The sequence below is a fragment of the Natator depressus genome, chromosome 1 (genome assembly GCF_965152275.1).
Source record: "Natator depressus isolate rNatDep1 chromosome 1, rNatDep2.hap1, whole genome shotgun sequence".
In the NCBI taxonomy this organism is placed as follows: Eukaryota; Metazoa; Chordata; order Testudines; family Cheloniidae; genus Natator; species Natator depressus.
The window spans coordinates 37,102,688-37,121,653 of NC_134234.1; the positions used below are offsets into that span (position 1 = coordinate 37,102,688).

Here is an 18,966-nt window from a genome sequence, read left to right on the forward strand (position 1 = left end):
TGAATATGAGGTAGTTCTTAACTCTTAGAGCTTCTGTTTCAGGCTGTCTGTAGATTCAGGCAGATAAGACTGCAGTCTTCAGGTCACGCTTTCATGATTTTCACAACACTGAGAACTGGAAATACTTACTTTAAATGAAAGGCTGGAGTACCATTCTGCCATTTCTGGAGTGCCATTCTTCATCAAAGAATACAGAGAGCCCTGGTTAAGGGCTATGAGACTCAAGTACTCAAAAGCAGGGTCCAGAGCCATTGTTTTGGTGGGAAGCCCAATGCTTCTCCTTGTCTCCTGCCCTACTTTCTAGCGGTTGGGAAAGGAAGACAATGCTAGGCTTCTCTGTAAGGTACTGTACTGTGCTTCCAGGTAGAGGGAGTCTCTTTCCTATTGGATTGCAACTGCAGCTGTTTCTCTGTAGTGTGGATGCACTTTACATGGATCTGTGCTTGACAACCACTTGAAAAGTTCAGCCAGTACTTATTTGCTTACTTAGCCTGGGCAATATATTCCTTATGTTTAAAACCACGGTGTACACACTACAGCTTACCTCGGTATAAATCGTGTTGCTTGGGTGTGAATAAACTAACCCCCCCCCCCCCCAACCACCACCCTGCGAGTGATGTAAATTATACCAATCTAAGCGCCGGTGTGGATAGCGCTTCTCCCACTGATATAGCTACTGCCACTCACAGGGGCTGGAGTAATTAAGTTGATGGGAGAGCGCTCTCCCATCGACTTAGAGCGTCTGCACTAGCAGTGCTACAGCAGCACACCTGCATCAGTGGAGCTGCACAGCTGTTGCCATGTCTCTAGAAAGCAGGATTCTCATTTTTGCTCTAGGTTTGGTGTTGATTTAATCTCCTTTCCTATGAACCAGCATGGCAGTTAAGATCTATTTTGGCCCTTATGCTAACTTTCCCTAGATGTGACAGCTGAGGATTGGTGACAGGGAGGCTGTGGAGGACCATTGTATCTGGAATTGCCTCACCTTGTTGTGCCAGGCTTCGAGGACATGGTTCAAGGTTGATTTTATTCATTCAGGTGTTTTCTGGAGGGGGAGTGTAGGGAGATGTTTTGGGCAGAAAGCCCTTTTTGTTGATGAGTTAATTCTAATTGTATGTTACATTTAAAACTGCATTTCATTTTATATATGCTTAAAACTTACAAGATAATCATAAATCAGATAAATAAATGTAACATGTTTAAATCGTAGTTATATTTCACCATACTTAGCAAAAGAGACTATTCTTATTTATACAGCAAGGTGCAAAGCAGCTGCATTTGTTTATTTTCAAACAAGTCTGAACAGTTGTGTTTTCCTGTTTTAAAAAACAAACAAAGTGTATTCCTATCCCTCTCAATTCTTAATGGCTGAACAGGGTTTTCTCCACTTACAAAAAAAACCACCTTTGGACTAATATCAAACTTGTGAAGTTTCAGCCCAAAACTAAATCTTTTCAGGAAGTTCTAAGTGCAAGCACAAGTTTATGATGTCTGGCATGGAACATCCTACTCTATTAAACAATTGGTCTGTCAAATCTGTTACCTTGCTGTGAGAGCAGTAGATCGGGACCAGAAATGCTAACAGAAGTTGAAATCTTGCCATAGGAACAAGGAAATATTAAGCAGGCTACCTGTGATTGCCCAACAGACTTAAGAAAACTGAACCGAAGTAGGAAGAACCAGGCAGTTCATGATTTTCAAAGATACTATGTGATATTCAAGAAGAGTGTTATCCCTACTTCAGACTAGGATGAGGCATTTGATCATTACAAAAATAAATGGACAATTGATCTGTCAAGCATGGGTCAAATTATTGTCAGATGTCAAAAACGGTGAAATATTTTAAAGTGCTAATTTATTAGAACAGTAAAAAAAGGTCTCCAATGGTCTTAGTCGCAGACAGATACTTATGCCTAATTACAAGATTAACTAGTTAAGTAACTTGTTTTAACTCAGAAAAATGTGAAACAATGAATTTCTAAAAGATGAAAGAAAAAATGAACAGTTACAAAATAAAAGAAATTAAATTAAACAGAAATGGAATAATACATAGCAACAATAAAAGAAAAGTAATTTTAAAATACACTTATGCTAGGTAGGCAACAGGCCAACTCGTTACTCATCTTACTTTTCATTATATTTTTCTTTTTTGATTTCAGCTGCTTCATCTATATCATTGTTGTCATCAAATTCATCCATACCTCCTCCTTCCTTTTCATATGATCAATATTGATTCATCTGCCATTTTCTTTTCTAATCTTAAATTGTGATACACAGTCACTAGCTTCTCAGCACTAGAGGTCTTCTGTCTATTTCTGGATTTTGAATGGATGATTCCCCAAATTGAAAAACGTTCTTCCATACATGAAGTAGTACAGATAGTGTTAAAAGAATTTCTGCCACTATGGCTAGAGTGCAAAATGGACACCCCCCCCCCCCCCCCCCCTTTCAATCATGATGAAGTAGCAAGCTGTCTTGATTCAGCTGCTGGGATTGTACTCCATATTGTTCTACGACTGAACGAGCTGCTTCTTATTTTATAATTTGCTACTTCCATCAGAATTTTGTTTGCTTGGAGATCTTTTAAAATTTGCATCAGTCACTACAAGGTCACAAACTGAATCAAATTCATCAACAGAAAGGTCTTGGTCCTGGGAGCGTGGATCAAGAAGGTAGGCAGCATTACGTGGAGGTATTTTTTCAGTGCTACTATTTTGGGTATTATCTTTTTCTCTTACACTTTTGTAAGTGGACTGTTCAGTATTCTCACAAATGTTTCTTAACCTTTAGGATCTTATTCTCTGCATCAGACAATGTAGAATGATCATTTTTCTATATTCTGAATGGGTTGAGTTTCACATCCAAAAGATATCATCATCAAGAATGTCAGTGCGGTTTACTCAGGAGCAACACCCAGCCACCCCTTTTGGAACAGCAGCTGGTTACAAGAAGGCTGTTAGTATCTGAAGATTTTTGAGACATTTAGTAGATGCCCCTTAAATATGACAGGGCTTACTTAGTGTAGATGAATGGAGTGCTGTACTAAATAATGCTAAAAAATGACTGCTGGTACTTTGGCTTTTAAAAAAAATGTCGAGACAAAAAACACTGACTTGATGAGAAAGTTGTCAGATATTGAACATAGCTAATGGAAAGCTGCATCACGTGGGTTGCACATCTGTAACATAAAAGATGTGGTTACTCATTTATCAATAAAGCCCAAGCAGCTTTTATATTAGCATTATTGTCAGTCACAACCAAAATAACCTTCCATGGACCCAATTTGTTGTTTTTAAACTGGTCAGCAATATATTGGGTTGTGTGGTGATGCTCAGTTGTGCATTGGAATGGGTAAAATACTGATTGTGAAGTTATTATGAAGTTGAAAACACCCTCATTGCGAATAATGCTCCAGCCATCAGACATCATGGATGTGAGGAGCTTGACCAATAAGAATGCCAACTTTTTTTGTTGGTCCACTTTGGCATTCAGAAAACATTCTGCAAGCCATACTTTGTAAACTGTGTGCAGCTTGTGAAAAAATTCTAGAATATAAGGATTTTAAACTATATGAAATGGTGGGTGTATTGCTGGCATAAATACCAGTGGTCAAGTTTTGTGTTTCTGGTCACGGGACATTCCATGCAAAAATCTCTTGATCCCAATTTGATGGATATCTGAAGGCTTTCCAGGAGTAAGGAGTTTTCAGTGCTGAAGCAGATGGAGTAGTAAAATTCTTATTAGAAGAAATGGAATTAGCTTCACTTTCATTGTCATTCATATCACTGTCTTCAGCAAAAGACTCCATGCTTCATGCTGCTGCTGCCAAAGATGAAATTAGACAAGAATGCAAAGAAGAAAATAAATTTTGATCCAGACTGGTTTTCCCTTTCTTTCTGTTTGAGTGCAATAATCTAGTTTTGACAATAGGTCAACAAACATCATAAAAATGCAACAAGTGTTTCTCCATTCTGTCTGTGTCACGCTTTCAGAAGAACAGAACTTGCACTTGTCTTGAACAGTTTTGCCGTACAAATTATTTTCGCTTTCCTTGACTGTGTAATTTATGTCACTCTTAATGTCTCACTACTTCTGGAATGCTCTCTAGATTATGAAGTGTATCTCATATTTCAGTTATCAGTATCCACTCATTTTGATTTCTAACTTCTGGTATTCCAGAAAATTCCAGTGCATCAAAATGTTTTTGGGCATGTTGCCCCCCTCCGCGGGACCTTTACAGACTCCCAGATCACATGGAGGGGGAGGTAGACAGGCGACTCCTCCTTTCTGCAGCAAATTCAGTGGATTCTTAAGCAGCCTCAGGGGGAGGAACAGAGCCGAAAAGGAGGAGCCTTTATATTCAGTGCAAAGCACAGAAGAAAAATAAGGCATACATGGAATCACAAAAATATTGCCAAAATTCGCACACTTGTCACCGCATTGATGGCCTAGTACAAATATTGTATGTATATCTTTGGCTGCAATCTTCTAGTATACAAATAATCAAGATACTCAACTTTCAGTTGATTCTCCTTTTGTCCGAAAGGTGACATTAGTATATAAGAGAGACAAGATGGGTCAGGTAATATTTTTTTATTGAACCACCCACTTGGTCTCGCTAACGTCCTGGGACCAGCATGGCTACAACACCACTGCATACATTCACATATAGTAAAGTGAATGATCAAGATATTTAAGTAGATTTGCTAACAGATGGTACCACCATGCTGTCATAAAGTAGGCTGCTGCCTACATCAGGGCATTCTTGCTGGAATACTTGACAATATTTGACCATGGTCAATAGGCAGTCAGTTGATATTATTTGACTGGTCAATTGGATCAGCTTACTAAGCCTACTTCAGACTTTCCAAAGAGTTAAAATTTTATTAGTGGAATTTTGTAGGTTCTATTTAAATAAGTTGTAAATGATTGTATCTAATTATGATTATAGACTAAGAAATAAGTTGATAGCACAGGTCATTATTTAAATGAGTATTTTGGGACATCGGAGAGTTCAACCAAGACCCCATGTCTTAAGCAATTTCCAGGCCACAGAATTTGCTACAGAAGCCAAGTTTGTATTCTTAAAAGAATGTTTTCTATCCCATAAAATTATTTTTTCTGGAAAAAGTGGGGGGCTCTGCTCAGGCAAGATTACAACATGTACAGTAAATATCCTTTATTGTTTTTTATATCCTTATCATTTATCTCTCGCCCCCCCCCCAGTCTGTATTTTTGCTAGGGTTCAGTGCATATATAGGATTTGGATTTTTAAAAGCACTTGAGGTGGTGTACGAGTTCAGGGTCCCACTGACTTTCAGTGGGACTTATGCTCCTAAATCACTTAGATGCTTTTGAAAATCCAGATCCTCCAGCATAATGTGGTTATTTGGACTGGACTGCTCACAGATTCTGGCTGCCATGTTGATATGCCTGCCCTGGAGAATCACCCTGATGGAAGGAGGTTCCTTTGGTATAGAGGCTCCTCCACTTCCTTGTTCTCTCCCCCTTTCCCTGCTGCCAGCGTAGTGTGTAGTCTTAAGGTAGTCTTAACCAAACAAATACCATAAGAAGCTTGCTGCCTGGACAGCTTCGTTTAAGAGTGAGCTTGTAGAAGCCTAAAGGACAATAATTGGTTAAATGTGAGGGTAGGAAACCATCCTATGGGAACAAAATGTTCCTTTTTTTCAAATGAGATTGCAAGTACAGCAAGGACACCCAATCTAAGGAGAAGCGTTCATTACAATATCTGGAAAGATTAAATGTTTTATGAAAGGATAAATGTGCTTGGACAAGCAGAATGGTAAATAGTCAATCTTAATCTTTGCTAAAGAATTTTTGAGCTGGAAGCTCAAAAGAACGGTCATTTCCACTAAATGTTTTAATCTTGGGAATAGTCTGGTTCTGAGGTTCTCAAACTTCATTGCATCGCAACCCTCTTCTGACAAGAAAAATTGCTGCATGACCCCAGGAAGTGGGACCGAAGCCTGAGCCCCGCCCGAGGCAGGGGGGCCAAAGTCCGAGGGCTTTAGCACTGGCCAGGGGGCCTGTAACCTGAGCTCTGCCACCCAGGGCTGAAGCCGAAGCCTGAGCCCCGCTGCCCAGGGCTGAAGCCCTGGGGCTTCAGCACTGGATGGTGGGGCTTGGGCTTTGCCCTAGGCGGTGAGGCTCTTGCTTCAGCCCTGGGCCCCAGCAAGTCTAATGCCAGCCCTGGTGACCCCATTAAAACAGGGTCGTGACCCACTTTGGGGTCCCAACCCACAGTTTGAGAACTGCTGGTCTGGTTCTTAGAGAAAATGCCATTCTGCATTTTAGCCTTGGTATATGTACTTCATGATAAACGAAGAGATGGCTTCGCAAATAGTATCATGTGCAGCTTATCAGGAAATCTAGATTTCTCTGGCTACTTGGGCCTCTAAGGAACATAGGGGTGACTGCCAGTCTATGAAAATACAATGTATACGAATTTTTGACAGTGAAAGTGATGTAAGCTCCTTAGGGCTGGGGCTGTCTCTGTATGTGTTCATATGGGCCCAGCACAATGGAGTTCCAGTTCTGACGGGGGCCTCTGGACACTACTACAATAACATTAGACAAAATGTAGTTAAATCTAGAGTTAGCTACAACTGTTTTTCACGGAGTCCCTAACGTGTGCCGTACAAGAACTTTAGACTTTTTTAAAAAGTTAGAAAATTGGGGAACTTCAGAATTAAAGTTGCATTTCATGAAGAAGTGTTTCCCTGCATTTATTCACTGGGGAAGCAAGGGTTCGTATGCACATGGATGGTCTGAGTGTGTATTTCCTCTAAAGAATGTTGAAATTAAAAACGAACATTAGGAAACATTACAGGGCATTTAGAGTTCAGGTTGTACTTCTTAAATAAGACAATTGATGTATAGCTTTTTCCAAAAATCATGTATTACATTTTATAAAACATTCTGGGATCACAGCATAATAAACTAGCAGCCATATCTCAAGTGACATATAGAACAAAGTTTATAGTTCAGAATAATTAAAATAAATATGAAGCATTCACAACTGGCCATTCTAATATACTAGAATGCATGACCATCGTGTGCTCCAAAGACAGTACAGAATCTGTATGTGTACATGGCATTTTACAAAAAAAGTCAATCACTGCCTTGAAAAACTTAAGTTGAACTTGAATATTGTAGATATGACCATTCAAATGGAAGGAAATGTGAAAAATCTGTGATGAGATCATAATATTTATTGCACTATAATCCACTGAGGACTGTAATTCTTAGAAGTAATTTTAAATCAGAAAATTAAGATTCTTTTAGGTATTAAACATATGTATTAAGTGTAAATTACTATTTGTAAAAATCTTAAATAGGAAACCTACAGATTCGGAAAATTTTATAACTGTTCTTTTACATCTATTCTGTGAAGTAGGTCATACCTCACAACTTTAGAATTAAACAAATTTTTGTTTGTTAATTTTACTCAATATTGAGTCTTAATTTGTCTATTTAGCTTCTGGATTTAGTAATCCTTAAATTGAAGTAAAAAGAAATATTAGAAAACGTGGAAGCTCTCAAACTGTCCTAATTGACTTAGAGGTTCATTTTTACTTGATCTGCATTTAAATTATGCTTTTTGTTTCTTCTTTAAAGAATAAAGGTTCACTTCAGTTTGAAGACAAATGGGATTTCATGCGCCCCATTGTTCTGAAGCTGTTACGCCAGGAATCTGTCACAAAACAGCAGTGGTTTGATCTGTTTTCGTAAGTGTTTTTTTTTTTTTATTAAACTTCCAGTTCTTGGGTAACAGAATGGAAATAAAACTATAATATTGCTTATAACGTAGAAGTCAGATATAGGAGGGCCATGTAGAAATGGATGCATTCACAAGATAAAAGAGAGAACAAAAAATACTAGTTAATTCCATTTCATTAAATAGTTACACTGACGTGTCTGCTTCTCTTGAGTACAGTTTTGTAGAGTTGGTGTTTTACTGAGACACAGGCCTCCACAGATAGAATACAAAATACGGCACAGCTTTCTTACTGTTTTTACAGTTTTGTTCTACTTCAGCTGAAGATGATAGGCTTATTTTGTAACATCTCGCAAACCTTTCACTCTAATTGGAAATGGGGACTAGATATTTTGTAGTGCTTTGACAGTAAAGTCTGTATATATGATCAATCACTTCATACAGTATTACTCTGACAATAAATGCACATGACTTACAAGTAGTTTAGCTTGAAGCTGATTGTTGCGTGTCCTTCAAAAATGAAATTATAATGCAATTTCAGTGATATGATTGGAGTAATTGTGTGCTTTTAAACATAACCCTTATGATTTTTTTCCTGACAATGATTGCAGAATTATACTTTTAGCTTTTTTTTTTTTTATTCCAGATTTACTACAATACAAGGAGTAGACAGTAAACCTTTCATTGTATAAATCAGGCCATCTCTGCTCTATCAGCTGAAGAGCTGAAGTTAAAAATGACTTACGATAGATCAAAAATTAAGATTGAGCTTGGGGAGGCCCTGTTTTAATTGCAAAGTTCTAAAAGTTGTTGTTTCCAGCAGGGATATCTTACACCAGCTCCTGTAATGGAACATAGGTATCTTCTGACATTCCAGCTACTGGTTCCTTTCTGACCCTGATCAGAGAACAGTGTGGTCTCATATGGATGAGGAGTATTCAGAGATCTAGCCCTTGTCTGCATGGGAAAGTTGCACTGGTTTAACTTTAATATGCTTTTACGCTGATATAGTTAAACCCTGCTTAGACATTCTTAAGCTGAAAAAAATCACTTCTCTAAAGAAATGAGTGTGTTTACAGAAGGGTAACTATATTGATGTAAATCCACTCCTTAGATTATGCAATACAACTTTCCCATGTAGACAAGGCCATAGTATCCCAAAAGGTAGTAATGAATCAAAGTGATGCTTGACATAGCATGTTTTAGGTGACCCATGATGATGTAACTGAGGGCATAATTTACCTGCAGTATCTTTATTATTAGTGATGAGAGGGAAAGAGCCCAGCTTGACTCTTAACGGCCAGGTTGTTTGCTGGACTGGCAGTGTTGGGGGGGGAATTATGTTCATGTGGATGGAATTAGTGATGCAATAGTGCCATTTTTGGTTCCTTTTCCCGAGGAGAGCCACACTTTTAAAAGCCACCCATATCATGGAACATTTCTTGACTAAACTGACAAAAGTGCCTCTTGAGGTCCCTGATTTACCTGTAAGCTCAAATTTCTTACAAGGAAGGTCAATTTCCAGGCAGTAGTGATTCAGCTTGTTGAACAAGTAAGCTTCAAGCTGTAGTGCAGTGATTCAGAAATTTTTTACAGTTGGGACCACATCTTACCAGAGTGTTTCATGTAAAGCTCTCATCTTGCTTAGGATTGGTCAGTGTCAGTGTGACAATGACGGCAATTGCTTGTAGGTAAAAGTAAAGTTAGAAAAGTATTTAGATGTTATTAATTTAGTAAGTGTTCCTGGCCCTTTTGAAAGAAAATAAGCCTTCATTTGTTCTTCATTTTACTCTCCCTTTCCTCCCATCTGTTCTTTTCCCCTTATCTCCTACCAGGTGCCTGGACATGCTTCTGTAACCTGGTCCCTTTCTCTCTTACTGTCTCGTTCTTTTCTCCCATTATGTGTTTCCCTACCCCCAGTTCTGTTCTCCCATAATCCTTGCATGTGTTAATGATCTCCCTGCTACCCCAGTTCCATCCAACTCACAGCTGTCCTTTCCCTGATTCCTTGAATGTATTGCTTGGCTACTTGTTTACCTTCTCCTTTGCTTCCCTGGATGTTCTCTTTCTAATGAGAGGAGGCACGAGTCCTACTGGCAGCTCTTGGGTTCAAATGGTGGCTGTAATCCCTAAGCATATTCTCCTCATATACAGGAATGGCTTCTAGTGGAGGCTTGCTCCTTTTCTGTTTCTAGCTGCTTCTATAAATGTCAAGGCTCTTTGCTCACTGGAAATGAGGCCCCAGCGCCCTGATTGGTCAGCAGTAACATGTGAGCCACAGTTTTGAGAACTGTTGATTTAGAGAGAGATCCATTTTGTACCATTTCTAGACTCCTTCAGAAGATGGTGGTGATCCCACCTTAATCAGTCAATCACTCTGCTGATGTTTTCCCATGTCTGCATGCCACTCCTGTTAGTCCTCCTTCAGATGTTTCATGTTAAAAAAACCAACTAAAACTTCCTTAAAAGCGATCCAGCTGTTTCTTTTGGTACTAAGTGAGTATGTTTTGCTGTTTCCAAAAGAATCATATTTAAAATGTCTGAGTGAATCTGTTAGACTGCAGCATATTGGTGCTTCAAAGCTTGCAACGACGACTACTTGTCAAGTCTGCTACATTAGCAAGCTTCTAATCTGTGGCTATCGAGGAGATTTGCAAGATAGTCATATGGAGTTCTTTGAACACATTCATTAAAGGGTATGGTATTGCTTAGATTTGGCCTCTAGATATGAATTAAGACTTGATCTGTCAGTGTTATAAAGCCCCTTCCCAAGAGAGGTTTGACCAAACATTTCTTAAAATATTTCCCAAATAAAATGAAACTACATCCTCTTCCTGTTTTGAGAGGTATCCTATTTCTCTCTACATAAAATCTCTTGGTTAGAGCCCCAAAATTGCCTATTTTCTAATTCAGTGACAAGATTGCTTTTTGCTCTCTGCCGTGCCTACCACAGTGGGTCGTGATTGGGGCCTCTAGGACTAAAGTAATACAAATAATTAGTACTAGCTTATGATTCTGCTTGTTGGGACTAGTAGCTTTAGAACAAATTAGCAGTTTTAGAAGTTGGTGTTCCCACCTTGGTTTGCAAAGGAACAGACTCAAGTATCAAGAGTGTTGATACTTACTTGGTGAATATCTTCAGAAAGTAATAAGTGAATGAGTAAGTCTTTTTCTTGTCTGAGTACAGTAGAACTTCAGAGTTATGAACACCTCGGGAATGGAGGTCATTCGTAATTCTAAAATTGTAACTCTGAACACAACGTTGTGATTGTTCTTTCAAAAGTTTTCAGCTGAATGTTGATTTAATACAACTTTGAAACTTTACTATGCAGAGGGAAAATGCCGGTTTTAACCATCTTAATTTAAATGAAACAAGCACAGAAACAGTTTCCTTACCTTGTCAATTTTTTTAAAACTTCCCTTTATTTATTTAGTAGTTTAACACATATTGTACAGTAGAGTATTTGCTTTATTTGTCTTTGCTGCCTGATTGCGTACTTCCAGTTCCAAATGAGGTGTGTGGCTGTCTGGTCAGTTCATAACCCTGGTGTTCGTAACTCTGAGGATCTACTGTACCATTTTATTTTTTTTCCATTAAAACAACTGAAATGGTGGAAATTTGAAAGTTCATGTATAGCGTGGATTAGTTCTGCCTTTAAATGTTTAGTTTTGATAACTTAAGTAGGAACATTTTGGAGAAGGCACTGTAGGAAAATATATCAAGCTCAAAATGCATATTTAATCTTGCAACCAACTCCACACAGGTGGACGATGGAACCCCATTAAAGGCACTGGGTTTCCATGTAGGCATAAGTGTCTGCCCGTGTTGATCCAATTGCAGGACTAGGACCTTAGTGTTCATACTGGTGCAGCTGCTTATCTATGCATACCAAATGATAGTTTTTCACTATATCAAGACGCTGTGGAGACCATCTTACTTGTTGGGAGTGGCAGACAACCTTTTAGTTGAGGACAGAGAGTCAGGAGATGTAGGCTCATTTCCTGGATCTGCCACAGAGTTACAGCATGATCTTGGCCAAGTCATTTAAACCTGCTGGGTCTCCACTTTCATATCCCGAAGTGGGGCTATTTCACTACCTCAGAGTGGTGCTTTATGAACATGAACGATGGCTCTATGGTATATTCAAATGGAAGGTGAAGGACAAAGTATTACTGCAGTTCCTGACTTTATACTGCTTGACTGTCAAATTTCAGTGTTACATCTAATATTATTAAGGCATCATTTTGGGTTTATGAATTTCATTTTTCAGGGTTTATTTTTACCAATTTTTGCATTTTATGTAGATGTCAATAATTGGGAAGGTTGGGTGCTTTCTCTTTTTATATGCTGTAATGAATAATATATATTAAAAACATTACTCATCATATACAGTAATGAGTAATCTCTCTGTATTGTTTCCTAGTGCACTTTAGCATACTACTGTTTCAAAAGTGCTATGTTAAAGCATACTAGGGAATCTTTAGTGCTTACCAGAAAGCCTACACTAACCAATAAGTATGCAACACTGTTAGTGCTTCAGAAATCACGCCTCCATAGACTGAATTACTGCTCTGTGTAGAAAAGTCCTCAAATACAAGTACCCATTTCTGGTGTGCTTTGGATCAACACCTATTATTTATTTATTTGTTGTTTTATTTTTTTTATTCGGGGTGTTTTTCAGATAAAACCTAAAATTACATGTCAAAATGGTTCATGAATGGCTTTCTAAAAAAGAGGACGGCATGTGCCCTCATTCATAAACAGTCACTGTATTGGTGGGATTTCCTTTTTAGTGTGTGGAATGTACACACGCTTCCTTTGGAGAACTACTTCAGTATAACTGTTTAGACTTCATACATTTCTGCATTAAATTGTAAGTGTAGTTCTTACTGAAAGATGTATACACTGTTTTCTAGGGATGTGCATGCAGTTTGCCTGTGGGATGACAAAGGTCCAGCAAAAATCCATCAAGCTTTGAAAGAAGACATCCTTGATTTTATTAAACAAGCACAGGCTGTAAGTTCTCAACCTTCAACAATTTACACTGTCCTTTAAAAAATAAAAGTATAACTGTAAACCTCTTTGGATCCCAAACATGACTTGTTCCAGTAATTTCTAACACAATGGAAAATTGCCTTTTAGGCACTGATGGATCTTGTTTTGAATGTCACAACGGTACTAAAAACTTTTTAATAACTGATTCATTTTATTCTGAGTGTTTACTTTGGCCAGAAAGATTAAGTACTTCTCAGTCTGTTCTTGAGAATAAAGAGGTAATGGTTGTTATATACTGTGGAGGAGATTTGGCCATTATTGGATGAACAAAAATATTTATCAGGCAGTCTCCTTGGAAGTATTCCTTCACTCGCTTGCCTCTTTGACTTATAAATAAAAGCACTTACTGCTGAAACTTTGACTGAGGCAAAGTTAAGCATCAAAGTGGTCTCTTTTGTATGATTAGAGAGAGAGCTGGAAAAGGAACAATAAACCCCCTTTTCTAGTTCCACTTTTTATTGCCTAGAAAATTCATTTCTGGGGATGTGATCTGCAAGCTGTCTAGCTTGCTACAGAAATAGCTAGAATATTCTAAATTTAGCCATCAGTAAAGAGACCTTTAATCTGATCTCCATCTTTTTTGATAGGCATTAAAGATACTTTAAATATTTTTCAAAAATTACTAATATTTGTTTGACTGTTAGCTGTCACATTGATAAAGCCAGAATTTGTGTTCTATAAGAAAATGTCTGGAAATAAAGATTAACTCTTAAAAGCAAGGAAGTTCTTTAATTGTTTTAGCTGGCTTCAATACTACACTAGCATATTCATGGTTTTGGTTAAGAAATGGTCAAGTGTATAGTCTTCTGACAGAATACTAGTGAGGTACCAGCTTTACATGCTCCATAGGCTATTTGTATTTCAGTAGCTTTAGTCTACTGTTGACTTGACACCTGGTTTTGGGAGTTTATTCTAAATTAAAATACATATGAAATAGTGTTGTAGTGTGCTCATAAGAGTTTTTGTAGAGAGTGAAAGATGTGCAAAGACAAAAATTTAGAAAAGTAAAATAAATCTAAAATGTGTTCCTAGAAACTCAGAAAGGGTCTTTTACTCAAACAAAGCCCTTTCTTTTCTAGGCCCAGATACAGCAGACTTATCCCTATCTGGCAAAGCTCTTACACATGCTGATGTCCCTTTGACTTTATTGGTACTTAAGTACTTGATTACGTGCTTCGTTGAATTGGGGCCATAGGCATGATCTGTAATGGTTGCTGTTTTCATAAGCTTATGTTTATGCAGTGTCTAGCCCAGGGGTCTCAAACATGCCGATGCAGCCCGCCCGAGTTACTTCCTGTGGCCGCCAAACTCCCCTCACCCCCGCCCTCCCCCCGAGTTATTTTCTGTGGCCTCTAAGCTCTCTGCCTTTCTCCCCCCGCTCCTCCCGCGCGCTGCTCCTTGCTCCCCTACCTACCTCCAGGCAGTTCCTGCCGCCAAACAGCTGTTCGGCTGCTTAGCGGTTTCTGGGAGGGAGGGGGGAGGAGCGGGAAGCCGTGTGCACAGGGGAGGAGGGGAGAAGAGGCGGGGATTTGGGGAAGGGGTTGGAATAGGGGCGGGGAGGGGGCAGAGTTGGGGTGAGGACTTGGGGGAAGGAGTTTGAATGGGGACAGGGAAGGGATGGGAAGAGGCGGAGCAGGGGTGGAGTGGGGGCGTAGCCCAGTGCAGGGGCGGGCTTTAACAGAAGTAAATCTAGCTAAGTGCGTGTTTTGTCCTTTGAGTGAGGTGCATTACTGAGTGTGTATATTTTATTAAAACCGCCTGGAAATGACTTCGTCGAGAAAAAGAACACTCATAGAAGAAAAGAGAGTTTTCCAAGACAAATGGGAGAATTTATATTTTTTTCCACAGAGGTAAAAGATAAAATTCAATGCCTTATTTGTCAGCAAACGATTGCTGTTCCCAAGGAGTATAATGTGCGTCAGCACTACGACACAATGCACTGTGAAAAATATGATGCATTCACCGGAAAAATCCGAGAGGAAAAAGTTCAGCAACTTAAAGCAGTATTTGCCAAGCAAAGAAATTTCTTTTCGGGGATTAATAAGTCTAGCAAAGATTCAGTAAGAGCAAGTTTTGTGATAAGCGAAATGATAGCTAAATCATTGCAACCTTTTACAGAAGGCCTATTCGTAAAAGAATGTCTTATGAAGGCCAGCGAAATTTTATATCCTGATAGGAGGAAAGTTTTTGAAGGCATAAGCTTGTCTGCCAGTACAGTTGCCTGCAGGATAACGGATATAGCAGATAATGTGCAAAAACAATGGATTCAAATGGCAAAAGACTTTGAAGCATTTTCAATTGCTCTTGATGAGAGTACAGATGTATCAGATACCTCACAGAGTGCAGTGTTGATTGCAATTGGTATATAACTGAAGAATTGCTAGACTTAATGCCACTGAAGGGTACCACAACGGGACGTGATATATTTCAAGGACTGGAAGAGTGATTGAAAAAGCGGCGCTGCCATGGAACAAACTCGTATCTTTGGCTACGGATGGTGCGCCATCATTGTGCTCTGAAAACGTTGGTGTGGTTGGATTATTGAAGACCAAACGGAGCAACCTCAATATACCAGGAATTAGCTTCACCAGTATACATTGTATTTTGCACCAAGAAGCCCTGTGTAGTAAAAGTCTACAAATGAAGGAAGTTATGGATGTAGTTGTTAAAACTGTTAATTTTATACGTGCACGAGGGCTGAATCACAGACAGTTCACTTCTTTTCTAGCAAGTATGGACAGTGAATATGGGGAACTTCTGTATCACACTCAAGTTAGATGGCTGAGTTGTGGAAATGTTTTGAAGTGTTTTTTTTCCACTTAGAGGAGATTGATTCCTTCATGAAAACGAAAAACAAGGAGGTTCCACAGCTTGCTGATTCCACTTTCATCTGCAACCTTGCTTTTCTAACAGATGTAACTGATCACCTGAATGCGCTGAACTTGAAGCTTCTGGGTAGAAAACAGGTGATAACACAGATGTATGACAGTGTTAAGTCATTCAAAGTCAAGCTTACTTTGTGGGGGAAACAGCTGACTGCTGGCAATTTCTCGACTCTGAATTCCTTAGGAAAAGTTGAACCCAAATCCTTGAAAGAATATGCAGATACTTCTAACTTACACAAACAGTTTGATGTGCAGTTTAAAGATTTCAAGGCACTTGAACCACATTTTCAACTTTTTTCCACACCATTTGCTGTTGAAACTGACAATGTTGCAGAGGAAATGCAGATGGAATTAGTAGAGCTTCAGTGTGATACTATTTTGAAGCAGAAGTATACAGATGTTAGAATTCCAGAATTCTACAGGTTTCTTCCACAAGAGAGATTTCCCATGTTATTCTCTGCTTCCGCAAAGATAATGGCAATGTTTGGAAGTACATATATATGTGAACAGTGTTTCTCTTCCATGAAGATTAACAAATCTGTGTTAAGGTCAAGGCTCACTGATGAAGTTTGAAAGCAACACTGAGATTGGTTTTGTCTCAGGATATCAAACCTAATATTGATGCTCTGGTTGATGCAAAACGCTGCCAGCTAAGTGGCCAAAAATGAAATGGCTGTCAAAATTAGCCTTGACTTTTCACATTACAGTTAAAAAAGTTAATAAATTAACTTTTAATAGCATACTATATTTTAATACTACTATATTACTCTTCATTTTTTTCTGCCTACCTCCATGCGCTTCCTGCTGCCAAGCTGCCAAAGAACTGCTGGCGGCGCTTAGTGCTTTCCAGGAGGGAGGGCGGAGGAGCGGGGAGCCACACGCTCAGGGGAGGAGATTGGAGAAGAGGAGGGGCAGGGCAGGGCCTCATGGAAGGGGTGGAGTGGGAGCGGGGCCCGGGGGAAGCAAGCGGGGGGTGTCAGTGATGCGGCCCTCAAGCCAATGCACTAGTCCTCATGTGGCCCTCGTGGTCATTTGAGTTTGAGACCCCTGGTCTAGCCCATTATGCCTAAATTGATTGTCCTAGTGCAGCATAAATGTTAAAAGTTCAGGTGTCTAAAGCCAGATCAGTAAATCACACTGAATTCGACTTTCTACTGCATGTAAGGTAGAAAATAATCCTTGTGAAACTTTCCTGTGTAGACTGGCTATACTGATATAACCCCCATGTGGACATTTATTCTGGTGTAAGAATAAATAAAACCAAGAAAAACCAAACCTCTTCACAGGCAACATAACCTAACCCAAAAAAGCCATTCTTATACCAGAGTGGTTACATGGGGGATTATATCATTTTAAATTCAAATCTTAGGTTATAACAAAAATACTTGTACCATGTGGATAAAACCATATGTTGTTTATTTAAAAACTTATTTACAAATGAGCTGCTCTTTTCTTCCAGAGAGTACTGAGTCATCAAGATGATACAGCTTTACTAAAAGCATACATAGTAGAATGGCGCAAATTCTTTACACAGTGTGATATCTTGCCCAAACCATTTTGTCAATTGGAAATTACTTTAATGGGTAAGCAGGGCAGCAACAAGAAATCCAATGTAGAAGACAGTATTGTTCGAAAGGTAAGTGACACTTTCTGATCAGAGTTTTGTAACAGAACATAAAAGATTTAGTGTTTTATAGTATTGATGCATTCCACAGCTGAGAGATGAAATTGCACTAACCTCACAGTATTGGAGGAGTATCACTTTGCTTAAATCACCTTGCAACTTTTACTCCTCTTCCCATAATTTTCCTCTGCCACTTACCGAATATTGCCCTAACTCTGACAATTTCCTTCCTCTGCTCAGAGCAGCTTCCTGTGTTTTAAAATAGTTGTAGATCTCTGTAAAACGATTTATTTAACAAAAAGTACTTCTGATCTTGCTCCCTTTACAGTCTGAGATACAGGAGGTCAATGAGCTTACATTTACTGGACCATTAAGGAGTAGTAATGACATGTTACAGATGAAGCTCTAGTCAGTACTTAGCAAGGAGCCGGACAGCTGTTACTAAGGGCACTTAATGGGGCTATTCAAGGGCAATCCCTCGTGCTCCATGTAGAACACTTCCCCACCCTTTGGGAAGGAATGGAATTTATACTTCTAAATAGCATGGAATTTGCTGTGACAATCAGATACAAAAACTGCACAGAATTACAAAAGGGAGCTTTTTTTGGTTGCTCAAGATAATGCTGATCATGTTTTCTAAGCATCTATTAACTTGTTTCCCTGGAATTCCTATTGATTTTTTTAATGCAATTTAAAAAGTGTGCTGAGGTAAATAGCTAAAAATATTGAAAAACAGTCTTTGCTGAAAAGAAACACATCTTCCTCATCTCCATTATTGATAAATCTCTGAGCCAAAATTGTTACTTTGAAAATTGTAAATTGGAAGACTGCTTTTTGGAATGCTTGAATTATGATCATGCATTTTAGAGCTCTAAAAAATGAACCATTTTGTTTTGAGTAGCAGCCCAAAAATTTCACTATCCTGTGGCTATTAAATTGCATTTTGTTTGGACGTGTTTTGCTAAAATCTCAGATAAGTGGTATACCTACTGTATATCTTACTATTATTATAAATCCTTTAGAGTTGGTTGTTAAGACAGTGTGATGAGCTCACGTTGAGAATCCCTAGCTTTGCTGGCTTCCAGGTTTTAAAAAATGAGTATTTATTCATTTTGAGTGTGAGATTCCTCTCCAGTTCCAAGAGGTGACCGTCACAGTGTCATGGTAAAGGTCACAAGTTGTTCTTGAATAAATTCTTGTACATCAAAATACAAAGTTAAGTATTTCACCTACCTACTCTGAAGTGAAATTTTAAAAGAAAAGCAACTGTAATGTATACATTTACTCTCTATTTTGACATCTTCATTTTAAATTTCCTTTTAAATATGAAAGGAGAGCTAAACAAAAGAAACACAACTTAAGAAAATTCTTTATTTTAATGACACTCAAAAATTACCTGCTGTCTTCTGAGCATTAATTCAGTTCCAACATGTCCGAGTCTAGCATGTTTAAGAACATTGAAGTTAAGTCAGGGCAGAGTGTGGTTTCATGGAGAGGCTCAGGCTAAAGGGTGTCTTTATGTTCCTTAACTTTTCCAAACACTCATCTGCATTTCATTAGACACCCACTATAATAAATTATATGATGCACAGAAGTGGAAATTTTTATCTTTACTAAACTTGTCAAAAAAATTAGGCTCCTAGAAATCACTATTGGAATCACT

General features: G+C 38.7%; 1 protein-coding gene across 1 annotated transcript in view; it reads left to right on the top strand.

The window, feature by feature from the left end:
• Nucleotides 1-18,966, top strand: part of CUL5 (cullin 5) — a 78,789-nt gene that overhangs the window by 28,575 nt on the left and 31,248 nt on the right. Inside the window, exons 2-4 of the mRNA XM_074957527.1 lie at nt 7,639-7,748; nt 12,656-12,755; nt 17,139-17,315. Of these exons, the coding sequence (XP_074813628.1) occupies nt 7,639-7,748; nt 12,656-12,755; nt 17,139-17,315 (387 nt within the window). The remainder of the gene's footprint in view (nt 1-7,638; nt 7,749-12,655; nt 12,756-17,138; nt 17,316-18,966) is intronic.